This window comes from Caretta caretta, chromosome 2 (genome assembly GCF_965140235.1).
Source record: "Caretta caretta isolate rCarCar2 chromosome 2, rCarCar1.hap1, whole genome shotgun sequence".
NCBI lineage: Eukaryota > Metazoa > Chordata > Testudines > Cheloniidae > Caretta > Caretta caretta.
The window spans coordinates 152,352,546-152,368,394 of NC_134207.1; the positions used below are offsets into that span (position 1 = coordinate 152,352,546).

The 15,849-nt window shown below is 41.7% G+C and overlaps 1 protein-coding gene across 5 annotated transcripts in view; it reads right to left on the reverse strand.

Annotated features, from left to right (window-relative positions):
- Positions 1 to 7,060: 7,060 nt before the first annotated feature.
- The window catches only part of ANKS6 (ankyrin repeat and sterile alpha motif domain containing 6), a 78,223-nt gene continuing 69,434 nt past the window's right edge, over positions 7,061 to 15,849 (reverse strand). For 4 of the 5 annotated variants that reach the window (XM_075125487.1, XM_075125491.1, XM_048839473.2 and 1 more), the window contains one exon: positions 7,061 to 8,056. In XM_075125487.1, coding sequence (XP_074981588.1) covers positions 8,007 to 8,056 — 50 coding nt within the window. In that variant the 3' untranslated portion in view covers positions 7,061 to 8,006. Of the gene's footprint in view, positions 8,057 to 13,310; positions 15,229 to 15,849 lie in introns of those variants that run through there. The other variant, XM_048839475.2, reaches the window with a different exon arrangement.

Sequence of the window (15,849 nt, forward strand, 5' to 3'; positions counted from 1 at the left end):
TTTAACTGCATCACAACAGAGTGTGTGTGTATGTGGGGACTCCCACTTGACTAAAATGGAAGGGAGGGATGGAGAATTGCTCCATCCCATCATGCTCTGGGTAACCAACTTAACCCTATCATGACCACTTCACTACAAAACTCATACTACAGACAGGAAAACTGATGCAGAGAGATTAAAGTGACTGTTCTGTGGGTGCTCCAGGGATGGAGCACCCAAAGGGAAAAATTAGTGGGTGCTCTGCACCCACCGGCACCAAAATCCCCTCCCCACCTCACCTCCTCCTCCTCCCCTGAGCGCGCCGCATCCCCACTTCTCCACCTACCTCCCAGTGCTTGCCACCACCAAGCAGATGTTTGGCAGTGTAGCAAGCTCTGGGCGGGAGGGGAAGGAGCAGGAACGTGGCACACTCAGGGGAGGAGGCATGGAAGAGGTGGGGCCAAGGTGGGGATTTGGAAAAGGAGTGCAGGGAGGGGTCGGAGTTGGGGCAGGGACTTTGGCGTAGGGGTTGGAATGGGGGCAGGGCAGGTGGGGGAGCAGGGCAGGGGTGGAGTCAGGGTGGTGCTCGGGGGAGAGGGGGGGGTCAAGAACCCACCGGCGTGAGCAGAAGTCGGCGCCTATGCTCTCATGGATCAGTAACTGGTTAAAAAAATAGGAAATAAAGTGTAGGAATAAATAGTCAGTTTTCACAGTGGAGAGAGGTAAATAGCGGGCCCCCCCCCCAAGTTTCTGTACTGGGACCAGTGCTGTTCAACATATTCATAAATGATCTTGAAAAAAGGGTAAACTGTGAGGTGGCAAAGTTTGCAGATGATACGAAATTACTCAAAATAGTTAAATCCAAAGCTGACTACGAAGAGTTACAAAGAGATCTCATAAAACTGAGTGACTGGGCAACAAAATGGGAAATAAAATTCAATATTGATAAATGCAAAATAATGCACATTGGAAGACATAATCCCAACTATACATACAACATGATGGGGTCTAAATTAGCTGTTACCACTCAAGAGACAGCTCTTGGAAGTCATTGAAGATTGTTCTCTGAAAACATCTGCTCAATGTGCACCAGCAGTCAAAAAAGCAAACCATGTTAGGAACCATTAGGAAAGGGATAGATAATAAGACAGAAAATAGCATAATGGCACTATATATATTTCCACAGTTTGCCCACATGTTGAATACTGGGTGCAGCTCTGGTTGCCCCATCTCAGAAAAGATATTAGAATTGGAAAAAATACAGAGAAGGGCAACAAAAATGATTGGGGATATGGAACAACTTCCATTTGAGGAGAGATTAAAAAGACTGGGACTGTTGATCTTGGAAAAGAGGATTAAGAGGAGGATAGGCGAGAGGTCAATAAAATTATGAATGGTGTAGAGAAAGTGAATAAGTATTATTTACCCCTTTACAAGAACCAGGGTTCACCCAATAAAATGAATAGGCAGCAGGTTTAAAACCAACATGAGGAAGTATTTCTTCACATAACATACAGTCAACCTGTGGAACTCGTTGCCAGGGGATGTTGTGGAGGCTGAAAGTATAACTGGGTCCAAAAATGAATTAGATAAGTTCATGGAGGATAGGTCCATTATGGCTATTAGCCAAGATGGTCAAGGCACAACCCCTTGCTCTGGGTGTCCCTAAACTGCTGACTGCCAGAAGCTGGGACTGAAGAACAGCTTTATAAATTGCCCTCTGAAGCATCTGGCGCCAGTCACTGTCAGAAGACAGGATACTGGACAGATGATCTGACCCAGTATGGCCATTCCTATGTTAACTTCTTCAGTCACAAGAGAACCAAGCTGTACATAGCCAAATACACAAATATAAACATAATCAATATACATCTGATGAAGTGAGCTGTAGCTCACGAAAGCTCATGCTCAAATAAATTGGTTAGTCTCTAAGGTGCCACAAGTACTCCTTTTCTTTTTGCAATATAATGCTCTTTCCTTTTCAGATTGTTTTTAACATATAAAAATTCTTTAGTTCTACGTATCCAATATTCTCTCCTCTACTCTCCTTCCTATTCTCTTGCTGACAATTAAAGCCTGAGTGATTTCTTCAGGTGCACTCCTTGCTTATGTAGCTTAGGTCCTTCAGCCAGGGGAAAAAAACAATATGTGATTTAAGTCACCTATTATAAACCAAACAACCTAGACACTAAAATCTGTTTACACAAATGACCCATTGAACAATTTAAATAGTGAACAAAAACATAAAACCATGACACGTGCATGGCTACGTGACAAAAAGAGAAAAAGGGTTAAATTTGCCAAATAAATGATTTAGTTTTAAAGTATTCAGCTAGTTCTAATAAATGACAACCTGCCAGATAAATGAAACTGGTCAAGGCATCAGGATAAAATAAAAATCTGTAGTATACGTTCCAACTTCACATTGCATAATGTCCAAACTGGATTATTTTGTTTAAAAAACAAACAGAACAAAAAGGTTCTCTACATAAGCCACTGCATCACTTCATTCACACTGTTTTTTATGCTAACCTGATCCAATAGAAGTTAGAGAAGCAATATAACACAGAGCAGCTATTAACATTTATAACACTTTCTTTATCAGATTAATGTCTATAATGTTACAGAGTAGCAGGATTTTCCTTGATTTTAAGCAAGATTGGGGTAAATGTCACGTGAGCCCCAACAAATTAAGATACCATCTAAAGGGAGACCGAAGGCATGTTCTCCATCTCCTTACTGTTTAATACAAGATTCTTCCCTGTAGCCAAAGGAAAAGATATAAAAGTGACTATTGATTTTGGGTGCCTAATTTGAGATATCTTTAAGGGGCCTGATTTTCAAAAAGTGCTGAGCACCCACCATCTGAAAATCAGATCTTTTAAGACGTCTCACGATGAGCATCAAAAAAATTAAGACTCACTGGTCACTTTTGAAAATCTTAGCCAGGGTAACTACTGTGGTCCAGGGACCTCTTGGAGGCACAGGAGTTCGTAGGGTTTTACAGGATACCCTGGGTCAAACATATGCATAATGGTTCACTGAAGGGTGGCATGTGAGCTCACTACTGAGGGCCAGTAACCCACTTGTTGTCATATTCATTGCCATACCTCCTGCCTGAAAAGAACATTTGGAAGGAAGCAGACACTTATCTCCCTGTCTCGCCATTTGGGTATTGTGTATTGTATGCCTATTTACATACTGAGCCAGTTGCTAAATGAGGATTGTGAAATCTATAAGAAAGGAAATCTACAAGATGAAACAAAACAGCAAGGTTGTCCTGTTCCTGAATAAAGACAAAGAATGGAACTGGTATACCTTGGGGGCAAAGAAACACACTTATTCTTTGCCTGGGAGGCAAGCTGGCAGCATTCTTCTCTCATGAAAGGAGGGCCAGAGGCCAGCCTGGCTGTGAAATGCTGCAAGGACATTGGGTGAGCAATATTCTACAAGACATGAGTATCTTAAATAAGTCTAGGCTCTAAAATGCATGTTATGATTTTGTTTTATCTGTAACTATTTCCAATACTTCTACTTCACTCTCTATTCTTTGTTAAATAAACTTATATTTGATTTCACTCTAAACAAATCTAAGTGCTGTGAGTTAAGCAGAGCGGTGATTAGAGGTGCAACAGATGAGCACCTCTGGAAGCAGGAAATCTGTGGGTGTCCAGTGGACCAGGGGCTGGACAATCCAGGAAGAGGCACAGAGGGCTCAAGGATTGGGATGTGCCAACTGCTAACCTGTAAAACAACAGCAGGATCTGTGAGGCGGGGAGGGGGGTGCTTGCCTCACAGCTAGCCAGTGCAGTTGGGGAGCTGACCCCCAGCAGGCACAGACAAGGCTACCTCATGTGAAGGGCAGGTGGTGGTGAGCTCTGTCACAGCCCTGAGTACTCCCAGGAAGCGTCACAACTAATTTGGGCCAGACTCAAATCTGTTATACCCACATATATCCTTAGTATGGGATCTCTATTGACTTCAGCAGAGTTATGCTGAATTTATAGTGATGTATAGCGGCTCCTTGCTTTATCGCATGGTTACCAGCAGGTTAAAAAGAGACATTTCACTTCTATTAGACCTCCATCACTAACATACCACCCCGAAGTGGGAAAACCAGTGGTGTGATCATCAATGCTATCTCTGTTTCTATCAGCCATTTCCCTCTGTCCTTTCTTTGGATCTCTCCCCCACTTCTCTTTCTTCATTCAGTAGGGCTCATCCCACATTTGTTTTTTTCTCTCATCTTCATTATTCTCTTCCTTCCTGTCCTCCTTTCCCAAGGTCAGGTCTACACTACGGGGCACAGTCGACCTAAGTTACGCAACTCCAGCTACGTGAATAACGTAGCTGGAGTCGACGTATCTTAGGTCGGCGCTGGGTTGATGGGAGAAACTCTCAAGTCGACTTACATTATGCTTCTCATTCCAGTGGAGTACCAGAGTCAATGGAAGAGCTTTTTCCAAAACTTCTGAGAAACTATAGAAGTTAACTGTTTCAAATGATCTTTAAACATTTCCAACAGTTAATGGTTTAATGGACAAAGCCTGTTCCCTGTAAATGTACCTTGTACTGTCAAGAGGACTTTGAAATCAAACAAAAATCTAAAAGTGGTAAATTTGGGGCTATTAGTTTGAGGCAAACTCAGCCAGACAGCTTCTAAACAGGGGTGATCCCAATAAAAATATCTCAATTTGTAAAAGCCTTTATGTTCCCCCTTCACTCTGGAAACCAGAGTTGGTCCCCTGAGAAGCTATACTATGTCTGAGGCATTTTCTGAGGCATAAAGAACTACAGACAACATTCTGAATCACTTCCAAATAATGAAACATCTCTATTTAAAATCTGATCTTGATTAATGTTAGAAATAAAGAAAAAGAAAACAAAATTTCAAGTACCTTTGTAAAAGCTTATTATAAAATAAAACTACACTCCTGCTACTTGGTGTTACAGTACTGCCATGAGTTAGAAGCTATGGTTTAGCTGAATCCATAATTCTAGAGTGAAGAGAAAAATAAATATTTCTTTCATTTATGAAACTCTAAAGGAGTCATTTTTTAACCGGGGTAGTGAAATACAAGCCACATTTACGAAATCTTCCACCTAAACAGGATAGAAAGGAGCACCAGGGTCACAGAGGAGAATGATACACGGAGCCTTTCACTTTTGGGAGGAGGGATAGCTCAATGGTTTGAGCACTAGCCTGCTAAACCCAGGGTTGTGAGCTCAATCCTTGAGGGGGTCATTTGGGGACCTGGGGCAAAAATTGGGGATTGGTCATGCTTTGAGCAGGGGGTTGGACTAGATGACCTCCTTCCAACCCTGATATTCTAAGATTGGTTTAATCCAGGACAGATCACTAATGATGAGTCTTTATTAGATTATGGCTGTTTGGTGACCTATGTGAAATGAAGAGGTGGTCTCTGTCAAATTCCCAGTGGATAACTGACTACAGCATACAAACAATGATTGTAACCAAGAGTTGAATGGTCATGGAGTATAAAATGTACAGATGAAAAGCCATCTAGTTCATATTTCTGTCTATGCTAGAGGACCTACTCCTAGCACTTTTCCTAGTGCTGTGTACAAACAAATTTTAAATATCTTAATCAATGGTGAAGCACTACTTGCCCCTTCTCACTCCTAAATAGAGCTGGGTGAATTTTTTTGGATGAACAATTTATTAATCAAAATGAAGTTTCTACCAAAACTATTTGCAACTTCATGGCATGGTCACAGAATAGTTTTGTCCAAAACAACAAGGGCAAACCATTCTGGTAACGTTGAAATTAAACATTTCATTTTGGTGTTACCCATACATTTTGTTAAAATTTTGCAGGCATTTTGACAAAAGCAAAAGAAAGGATTCATAAAACAGCTGGAAGGGGCAGGTGGTTCCTACCACCTTCATCATAAGTTTTAGCTGAGTGGGTGGGGCACTAAACTGAGATGTCGGAGACTCAGGTTTAACTCCCCCATGCACCTGATGTAGAAAAGGGATTTAAACTTGAGTTTCCCACATTACATGAGTGTGCCCTAGCCACTAGGCTATGGGATATTTTAGTATGGGCATTCCAAAACTCTCCCAATTTTTATAAAATAATTAGTCACTGGAAACTTGAGTCTCTAGGTGAGTGCTCGAAGCACCAGATTATATTCATCTTCACTCTCTTTTTCTTTATCCAGTGTCAATCATAGTGGCAATTCAAGTCCCTACAGAGAATCCTTCTCCACCGTATCTTTCTCTTTATATCCGTGTTCCTCCAACAGATCCACATCAGTGGTTACTACTTGATAATTTTATTTTAGTGTTTCTCTCACCAGCCATTTGTTTCCCCTTCTTAGGCTGGTTATCTTATTTAAAGGATATTTTTACAAAGATTTAATTCTTTATATTCTCTTGCTTTGACATCGTCTGTACTTCAGCGTTTGACTTCAAAAAAATCCTTCTCCACTTGGCTGCCATGCTGAGTCCACCTACTCGGAGCAGCTCCATTTGCTGGCTACTTCTGCCCTTACTTGGAACATTAGGTTACACAGCCAAATGTGGAGGGCAATTACTGAAGAGGCTGTCAAACCTGCCAGAGTCTGGCGGAACTGAAATAGATGGGCAGCAGAGAAAGTAGGGTCAGCCGCTGGTGCTATGCCCCCATCTTCCCTGTTCATTACAGGTCCCTTTTTGTACCCCCCTTCCTGCAACTATGCTCACCATCAACAATTTCAGTGCCCTTGACACACTATAACCAGCCCCCACCTAGGGGAAGAGCAGTTTAAAAGGGTCCCCACTGGAACTCCAGAGCCAGGAGTCAGTAATCAAGGTATCTAGGGAGTACTATTATGTGGCACTTATACAGTATGTGCAGTTGTATTAAAAATACCAGTTTGCAGCAAGCCCATGGGAATTCTATGGCCTCTTCATGTAATGAATGAACTAGTTAAAGCTCTGTCCTCTGCACCAATGATCTGAGCAAGTTCTGCTTGACCTTAGCTGTATTCACACCCTCAGACTCACATTGAATCTAGCCAATAGTGCAATTTTGAACATTTGTCACTTGCAAATTTAAGAAAGGAGAAAACTAACTTTAGAAGTTTATCATAGCTTGTATTTTAATTGCTCAACAAAAACTCTTATGCACAATACTAACAAATAGCTCCATCCATAATTCTTGTGCTAATCCTTTCAGCATTCATGGTTTAAAAAACAATTATTATAGGAATACAAAAATTGTTTTGTACCCTGTTACAATGTCTGTTAATCAAAAGTAGAGAATACAAAATCAGTTAGATGGTTTTAATGTCAAACAAAACATCACCAATTTAAAATGTCTCATTTTTACATTATTTCTGTGTAAATATTGGTGACAGATTATGCATTTTCTTAGTGATATTTTTATATTTACACAAATAAATATTTAATCAGCATAACTGTATTTAGTGTTCTTAGCACTGATTAAATTAAATATGTTTTAGTTAGTTAATATGCATCAATATTCTTCCTTTCTACTCCTTCACACAGAACTATTCAATCTTGTAACGTGGCCTCTGTCCTTTGTAGAGACATAACATTCTATAGTGGCATATTCAATTTAGAGATTTCCACATTTACAAGCTCTCAGAATTTGCAACAACTTTTTTGCCTCCTGAATTTCTGTGGTGCTTGGCTATGCCTTCATAAGTCTTCTGTGAGCTCTTCAAACTGGTACTTCTGAAGGGTGACCTACACATCTCCCTATGCCACTATTCTCTCTAGCCTTGTTCCTATCGACCCAGAACCAGCTATGCACTTAACCATGTGCTTTACTCTAACTATGTGAGTAGTCCCCTTAAAGTCAGTAAACCTATTTATTCTCAAAGTTAAAGGGATACTTTGCTGAACTGGAGCCATAACAAGGTTACTGCAGCAACCTCCTGCACACTCTGTGCTGAGACACCGTGGTTAGCACCTAGCTTTACATATTTTCTTCTGTACATTTGAGTTCAATCATCCATGCCCCAGGCTTAAAAATACCAAAATATCTTTATCCAAGCTACCTCCTGGTAGGCACAGATTCGTGTGGTTTAATCCAGTATCCAGATGCTGCAAAGAAAGAGAGAGAGAAAAAGAGATCATTTATTATTAGTTTCTGGCAGTTCCCACAACATGCTCAACTAACAATCATAGCAATATTTTAAAGAAAATGGACTACATTCGTCATCAGACACAAAACTCCTGACTTCAATGTTCAGTGTTGTTGCACTCGATTTCATCAGTGGTCTATTTGATCCCATGACTCAATAACAAGTTGTAGGAGAAAAGACCCTGATTATGGAGTCCAGCTCATGGAGTCTTTTCCTCTAACCAGGGCCCTGATCCAGCAAGGTACTTAATTACATGAGTAGCCCACTGATTTCAATAGGATTATTCAGGTACTTAATGTTAAGCACATAGACTTAAACGCCAGAGGAGACCATTATGATTATCTAGTCTAACTTTCTGCACATTGCAAGCCACAGAACCTCACCCACCCAGTCCTGTAATAGACCCCTAACCTCTGAGTTACTAAAGTCCTCAAATAATGATTTAAAGACTTCAAGTTACAGAGAATCCACCATCTACACTAGTTCAAACCAACAAGTGACCTGTGCCCCATGCTGCAGAGGAAGGCAAAAAAACACAACCAAAAAACAGGTGTGACGGGTTGGGTCACAGAAACCCCCTTGTGAACTGCCACCTGATGGGCTCAGAAGTAGTCTCAGCATATTTTCCCTGGCAGCTTGGGAGTTCAGAACCCTGCCTTGTTGAGCCAGACACGCTAACCTGCTGCAAACACAGACACAGGTCTGAACCACGTCCCCCAAAAGCTGCAGGCTAACCTGAAAACAGCTTAAGAAGTGCTCCTGCCTCCAGCACCCAGATACCCAGTTCCCAATGGAGTCCAAACCCCAAATAAATCTGTTTTACTCTGTATAAATCTTATACAGGGTAAACTCATAAATTGTTCGCCCTCTATAACACTGATAGAGAGAGATGCAGAGCTGTTTGCTCCCCCAGGAATTAATTACTTGCTCTGAGATATTTGCTACTAGGTACATGCTTAAGTGCCTTGTTGAATTGGAACACCAACACTCTAAACTTGACTATGAAGAGGCCATTTACTGACACAAACCCTTCTATGATACACATCTCATTACTAAATGTATTGTTCCCACAACTGTCAAACTGTACTTGAATATGGCATGATTTCTGCTTGTAAGTTTTCATAGTTGTTTCCCTTTTTTATCAAGCCCCTCACTTCCTCCCCAGTTCTCTCCTCTGGATAAATTTCATGTATATTTCTAATTTTGAATCCAAATATGTTGTTTTGACTTTTCATATAAATCAGTCCCTAAATGAATTATATACTTGGCTGAACACCAAACCCCCATACTCTCTCCATGAATACTTGTGCTGCTTATCCCTTGCAGTCCAAGTAAGGTAAATTTTCCACCACCGAGACCTCATTATTCACCCCCAGGAGAACAGCCTATCACCTGATATTTTGAATTACATAATGAATTATACAAACTTCCTATAGGTCCCTACACACCCACTATCTATTTTCTCCAATCTTTACCATCCCTATGGGGGAGGGTCTCTCTTGCCCCCCCCCGATACAAATTCCATTTCACTGCATGTTCCCTTAATAACTTTAATTTACTCGGGGGGGGGGCAGTTACTGCTAATTGATTACCACAATTAAATTGAACTGCACAATCTTTTCTTTTCACCATAATCATAGCTAATGTTCAACTGTTCATTTAAATCCTTTCTAGTTAATCTTCAATTACATTTCTGGTATCTAAGTCCCTTGGCTCCACTTCTACTAGAGAAGGTCCTTCTTTTCTTTTCTCGCTCTCCTTTTCTTCAGCTTCACTCTCTGCCATTATTTTCTGACCAGCTCTTCAACAGTTACTACCACAGACTTTTCTTGCATGATAGAGCTTTGGATCTCTATCCCGAGTGTAGTTTTCCCTTCCCGAGAGGCTCTCGCTGTACAAATCCGATGTTAGAAGCTGAATGGAAATTCTCTGCTACAGAGAATCTCTACCCTTCTAATTGCTGCTTTAATTTTACTCAACGCTTTACTCTTTTTAAAAATTAGAGCAGAAGATCTAGGAGAAACTGAAGATTGTGGCCTTGGAGTATAGACTCTGGGTGATATCTAGCCTTTTTTCATAATCAAGACTTTTTTTGGTAAAGGTGAAAGCTCATAATGAAATCCCTGGGTCTGCTACCAGCCTAAGGCGGGGTACTCTATTTTAATCTCTGCCACTGACATGAAATTTAACAACTAATTCATAAAGGTTTGTAAAAAGATAATACGATTTCCTTCCTCATCTTTTTCAGACACTTTTTAAATTCTCAGGTTGCTTCTTCTCTCTTTTGGCTCCAGCAAATTTACACAAGGAAGAAGCAGCTTTCTCTCTTCTCTGATATTTCTCCCAATGCAGCATCCAGCCTACAAATTCTATACTTACTTCCTCTTTGATTGCAGAAATCTTGGAGAATAAATCAGCTTTGAATTCAGACCGTAAATCTCTGATATCTGCTTTAGTAGTCAAATGACTTTAGCCTTGTATCCTTGTAGCCTGTTATGGGAGCCATGCCTTCTGGTGCCCTGCTTTTGGGGTGTTACAGTGAGGTTAGGGTACGGATGGAGACAGATTATTCAATAGAATAATCCCCTCAGAGCTCAGACAACCATCTTGCTTGGGCCCCCATAGTTTGGTCCTCTGTTCTAAATTTTAAGGGTGAAGGAGTAAGTTAATGTATGTTTCTCTGTGTTGTAATGAGCTAGGTTACAGAATGCAATGTTTTCAGGGAGAGATGACATAACTTAAGTACAAATAAACCTTTATTTCAACAATAAACTTTATTATGAAACAGGTTGGCTGCCAAAAATATAATATACACATCAACTTTTCCAAAGGTTCTTGTAGTGAATTTCATATATATTTTCCAGAAGCAGTGAGTGACCTTGGCAGGAGGTACTGGGTGGCTGAGGGCACAGTCAGCAATTGAGTTTATAGTCCCAAAAAAACATTAAAAAGCAATAGGTGGAACAATCTGCCTTCCTCCACAAGTCTGTCTCACGTTGCATTTAGTTAGCCATATAATCACCCATTTATTTCTTACTAGCCTATGTGAAAGTAGAATGAATTATATTGAAATTATAATTCATTAAAGAAATGCTGCTTGAAAGATTTGTTGAAATATAGTTGTCAGGAAGAGAAACATTAAGGAGTGTGAGACAATGGGTCCTCAAACTAATTAACTTAGAGCTCCTACTGAGCTAGGAGATTGGTAAACGTTAGTATGCAAATAAGATATGTATATTTGTCAGTTTCTGCTTCCTTTTGTCTCCTATGTTGGATTGGCTTTGGCTTGTCTGTATAAATGTGTTGGCTTGAGCTTTTCGCAGGAGGCTCACACATATCTGGGTGCACTGGCAAAGCGCTTTGCTAATAAACAGAGTGGTCTGACAAATTCAGTGAATCTTGAATCTGACTTTGACAATTTGGAGGTTCCACCGAGATGGCAACCATCTTCACTGGGGCCGTGTGACTCCTGACCATTCTTAGGATGGCCGTGGCAAGCCGGCACCGGGGCATTTGGCCCGAGCGGTCCTCCGCCAGAACGTCAGGGTGCATGACCACAGTGAAGTTTATGCCATCGAACCTGTTGGTTCCAACTCTGTTCTGGTAGGGATCCTGGGATCTGACATCAGGAAACTGGTCAAGTAATTATTTCTGTGTTTTGTCCGGACTGAGGACTGTCTTGTCTCTGTATCTATCCGTCCTCCCTGTGGTGTGTTGAGTCTGGGTGCCGTCTCCGTTCGGGGATCGGCTGACCAAAGGGTTCCTGTCCCCACGGTCTGAGTGAGTGAAATCTGCACAATCGCAGCCGCACCGCGCCTTGGGTAAAACCCTTGGTGTGAAAGAAAGGGCGATTGAGGCAGTAGCCTGTGGGCTCCTTTTGTGTGTTGCACCGGGCATCGCTCTGACGAACCCGACTTTTCTTCTTGTGTGATTGGTGTGTAAAGTCCTCCTGTATGGGTAACCAGACGTCTAAGTCGGGACAGTTCCCTAAAGGAACACCGACTCATTTTATGTATTTTAGGTTGGCCGAGTTTGTCTTTTAAGACGTCTACTCGGTCTTTGTCCCAACTGAATTTGTCACCTATTAATACTTTTTCTGCCTGTCTTTGTTTTCCTTGTACTACATCTCCTTAAATCTGTATATTCTCTCTAATTCCACACACAGATCCTCCTTGCTTTTGTGCTTGTTGTTGATTATTCTGGGAGTGTGAACCTGGGCGGGCAGTCTGCACACCTTCCCTCAAGAGCTGGATCATCCATTCCAGTGACTGAATTGAAAATAATGAAGTTGGTAGTTATAACACTCCATTACACAAGCTGGGAATGCAAACTGTTTTGAGAAAGATAACAATACCAATATATTTTTGAATACCAAGCTTTAGTGTAAGCATAGTCTGGTCCCTAGAGTGCAATGGTAAGGTCAGCCCGCTTCTTATGGGCTCATGCTCAGGACTTGTCCCTAGCAAGATCAAGGAGTGATAGGGGAAGCTACTAATGTGGCAAGAAGAGGTTTGGGGGCATGCTATGATCAGAGCAAATTTAGTAATTATTTAAAATGTAGGCAGTTGAATTGTTACAGGCAGCCATTTCTCCAGGAAATATCACCTTGCTCCAGAGGAAAAAAGGAATTATTCCAAAGAGTTAGTGATAATCCTCACACAAATGCTACAGCATTATTTTCCCATATGGTTTCCCCACAGCTGCTCATGGATTGGAGGGACTTTATTAGCCACTGTAGGGTCCCGAGGGATAAACTCATTGCCATATAATTTAATAGAAAGTTTTTCTATAGTTTTTCCCCATTTAGAGAATAAGGAGAGCACCAGATGTGACAGATGCTATTCATGATGCTAACTGCACTTCTGGAAGGCGCTCAGACTCCCTGTTGATAGGAGTAGTCTAAGAATCTAAATAAAACAGAATTGTTGAGAAAGACTGGCATATAGGCATTTATCTGATATTGCTGTTTAAGACTGTGCTGCAGTCTAGGGGAAAATAAACAGAATGTTATGCTAGGCCGCTTGTGGTTGTTGCACCTCAATAGATTTCCAAAATTGTGTTTACAATTGTCTAAAATTATCTGTCTTGCAATTGCTCAGGTGTTGCTGTTTGAAATGCCAGCACGATGCTGCTCTTCATGCCTGCAAACCAAAGATGTGATTGTGTCTGCATGTTCAGAGGAACCAAATACCAACAGATACAAGCTGATGAAATTACTTTGGTCATAGTGACAATGGTTTATTTTCTAGGATTAAAATTACATTTTGTTTTTTGCTAACTCTTTTACATTGCAGACAGTGAATACATTTTTAAATCCATCCTCCTCCCCTACACTGTCTGCCATTTTGGATCAGTCCTGACTGGTAATGGCAGTCCATGATTCAAATAGGGGTGGCTGGGGTAGGATGGATTGGAACAGGACAATTACTGTAGAGTTCTTATTTGTGCAGAGGTTGAGAGAGCAGCGAGGAATGGCAGAGGGCAACACTGAGTGCTGCAGTGTTGCCAGTCCTAAGTATTCCAAAACTATGAGTCAGATCTCCTCAAAGGGTGAGACTGGCTTAAAAGTCATGAGATTTTTTTAATGACAAATTATGTGTTCTTTTTCTGTGCATTCTCATTTCTGAGTCAGGAAACTACTATTTTTGGCAGAAAATGCCAATTTGTTGAGACAAACATTTTGCAGGATTGTGCCAGTTTCAATGAAACTTACTGCTTTGATATATGCCATCATGTGTCAGCAATGCCCCTCTGCCATGTACATTGGCCAAACCAGACAGTCTCTACGCAAAAGAATAAATGGACACAAATCTGACACCAGGAATCATAACATTCAGAAACTGGTAGGAGAACACTTCAACCCCTCTGGCCACTCAGTAGAAGACTTAAAGGTGGCAATTTTGCAACAGAAAAGCTTCAAAAACAGACTCCAATGAGAAACTGCTGAGCTTGAATTAATATGCAAACTAGATACCATTAACTTGGGTTTGAATAGAGACTGGGAGTGGCTGGGTCATTACACATATTGAATCTATTTCCCCATGTTAAGTATCCTCACACCTTCTTGTCAACTGTCTAAACGGGTCATCTTGATTATCACTACAAAAGTTTTTTTCTCCTGCTGATAATAGCTCATCTGAATTAATTAGCCTTTTACAGTTTGTATGGCAACTTCCACCTTCTCTGTATGTATCTATCTGTCTATCTATCTTCTTACTATATGTTCCATTCTATGCATCCGATGAAGTGGGCGATAGCCCACGAAAGCTTATGCTCTAATAAATTTGTTAGTCTCTAAGGTGCCACAAGTACTCCTGTTCTTTTTGCGGATACAGACTAACACGGCTGCTACTCTGAAACCTACTTTTTTAATGAAAGCTGAGATTCTCCTATAATGACCTGACTCCAACGGTTGGACTTTAAGAATAACACTGAATATTGCGAGACTCATGATAAAATTGCAAGAGTTGACAACACTGGTACTGACAGAGTAGGAAAAGAAGTGGACACTTGTGAACCTACACCCATCCTTTTACAAACGCTAATGCCTGTGAGGTCCCAGAAATCACTTCCCTACGATTTAGAGGCTGCATAAAAGTGTCCAATGAATAATTTTACCATACAAAGCTACTGACCTAGTGTAGAGGTTCCTTCACAATCTGATTTGTCTTCCTCCTCGACAGCTAATATTTCTGCTACTAGTCCACAGCCACCTCTGCTTCCTGGCCTCTCTTCCCCAAAGAGGATCTGCAAGACTAGCAGGTTTGGATCCCTGATCCCCTGGCTGTTTGCAGCCTCCACTCCTCCCAGGGGATCTAGCCACCAGCATCTTGTTGGTTGATTGTTCAACAGCAACTGTTGGCCAACTCCTTGTAGTGTTTCATGTAACCCTAGACTTTTCATTATTACATTTTGTTTTCTTCAAAAGGACTTTTAAACTTTTAATTTTCTGCCAACACAGATTTCCAATCTGGATAGTGCTGAGCTTAGCAAGTTGCTTGGAGACGTGTGACAGGACGTGCTCACCTCTCATGAGCACCTTCCATCAGCTCTAGGCCTTGTCAGGTGAGTCTTCAGTGGCTCAGCCCTCCGGCCAAATCACAAACAGTCCACTGCATGAAGGAACTCCTTCTGGAGTAACAAAGTTACAACCAATGGTTAGACCTCTTCAGGAGCTTCAGCCCTGTCCCTGGGCCTGTTTAAACTCCCAGCCCCTTTCTTGGGCTTTTAATGCAGAGTCTTATCCCTTCCTTGGGGCTTAGGCCACTTCATCACTGGCCACTGAGGGGACCTGGGCCCACCCACTACTCCAGGTCCCAACCCAGGGATCCTACAGACAGCAGCCATGTACTGCTTCCTCCAATAGTTGCTGCTGCTATTCCCTGGGCCACTTTCCACTTACCCTCTTTCGCTTCACTCTTAACTCAGGGCTGAAGTTCTCAACTCTTCTCCTTACTCACCAAATGCCAATGCCACCAGAACCCATCTGCTGGTTCTCCCTTGAGCTCCAGCAAGGAGCATCCGTCTTTACTCCTCTGGTGCCAGCCAGGAACTGACCGGCTCAGGCCCTGCAGCAACTTTTAACTGAGCCTGCTGAACTCAGATTGGCTGCTTCCCTGCAGGCTTTCTAGGCAGGCCTGGAGGACCCACCTTCCCTGCTTCTTTTCTGGGGCAGGGTGTGGTAGGACCATGAGGCCTCCAGCAGGGAGCCTCAACGCACCCAGTATACCCCATCACAAGACCTAAATATGA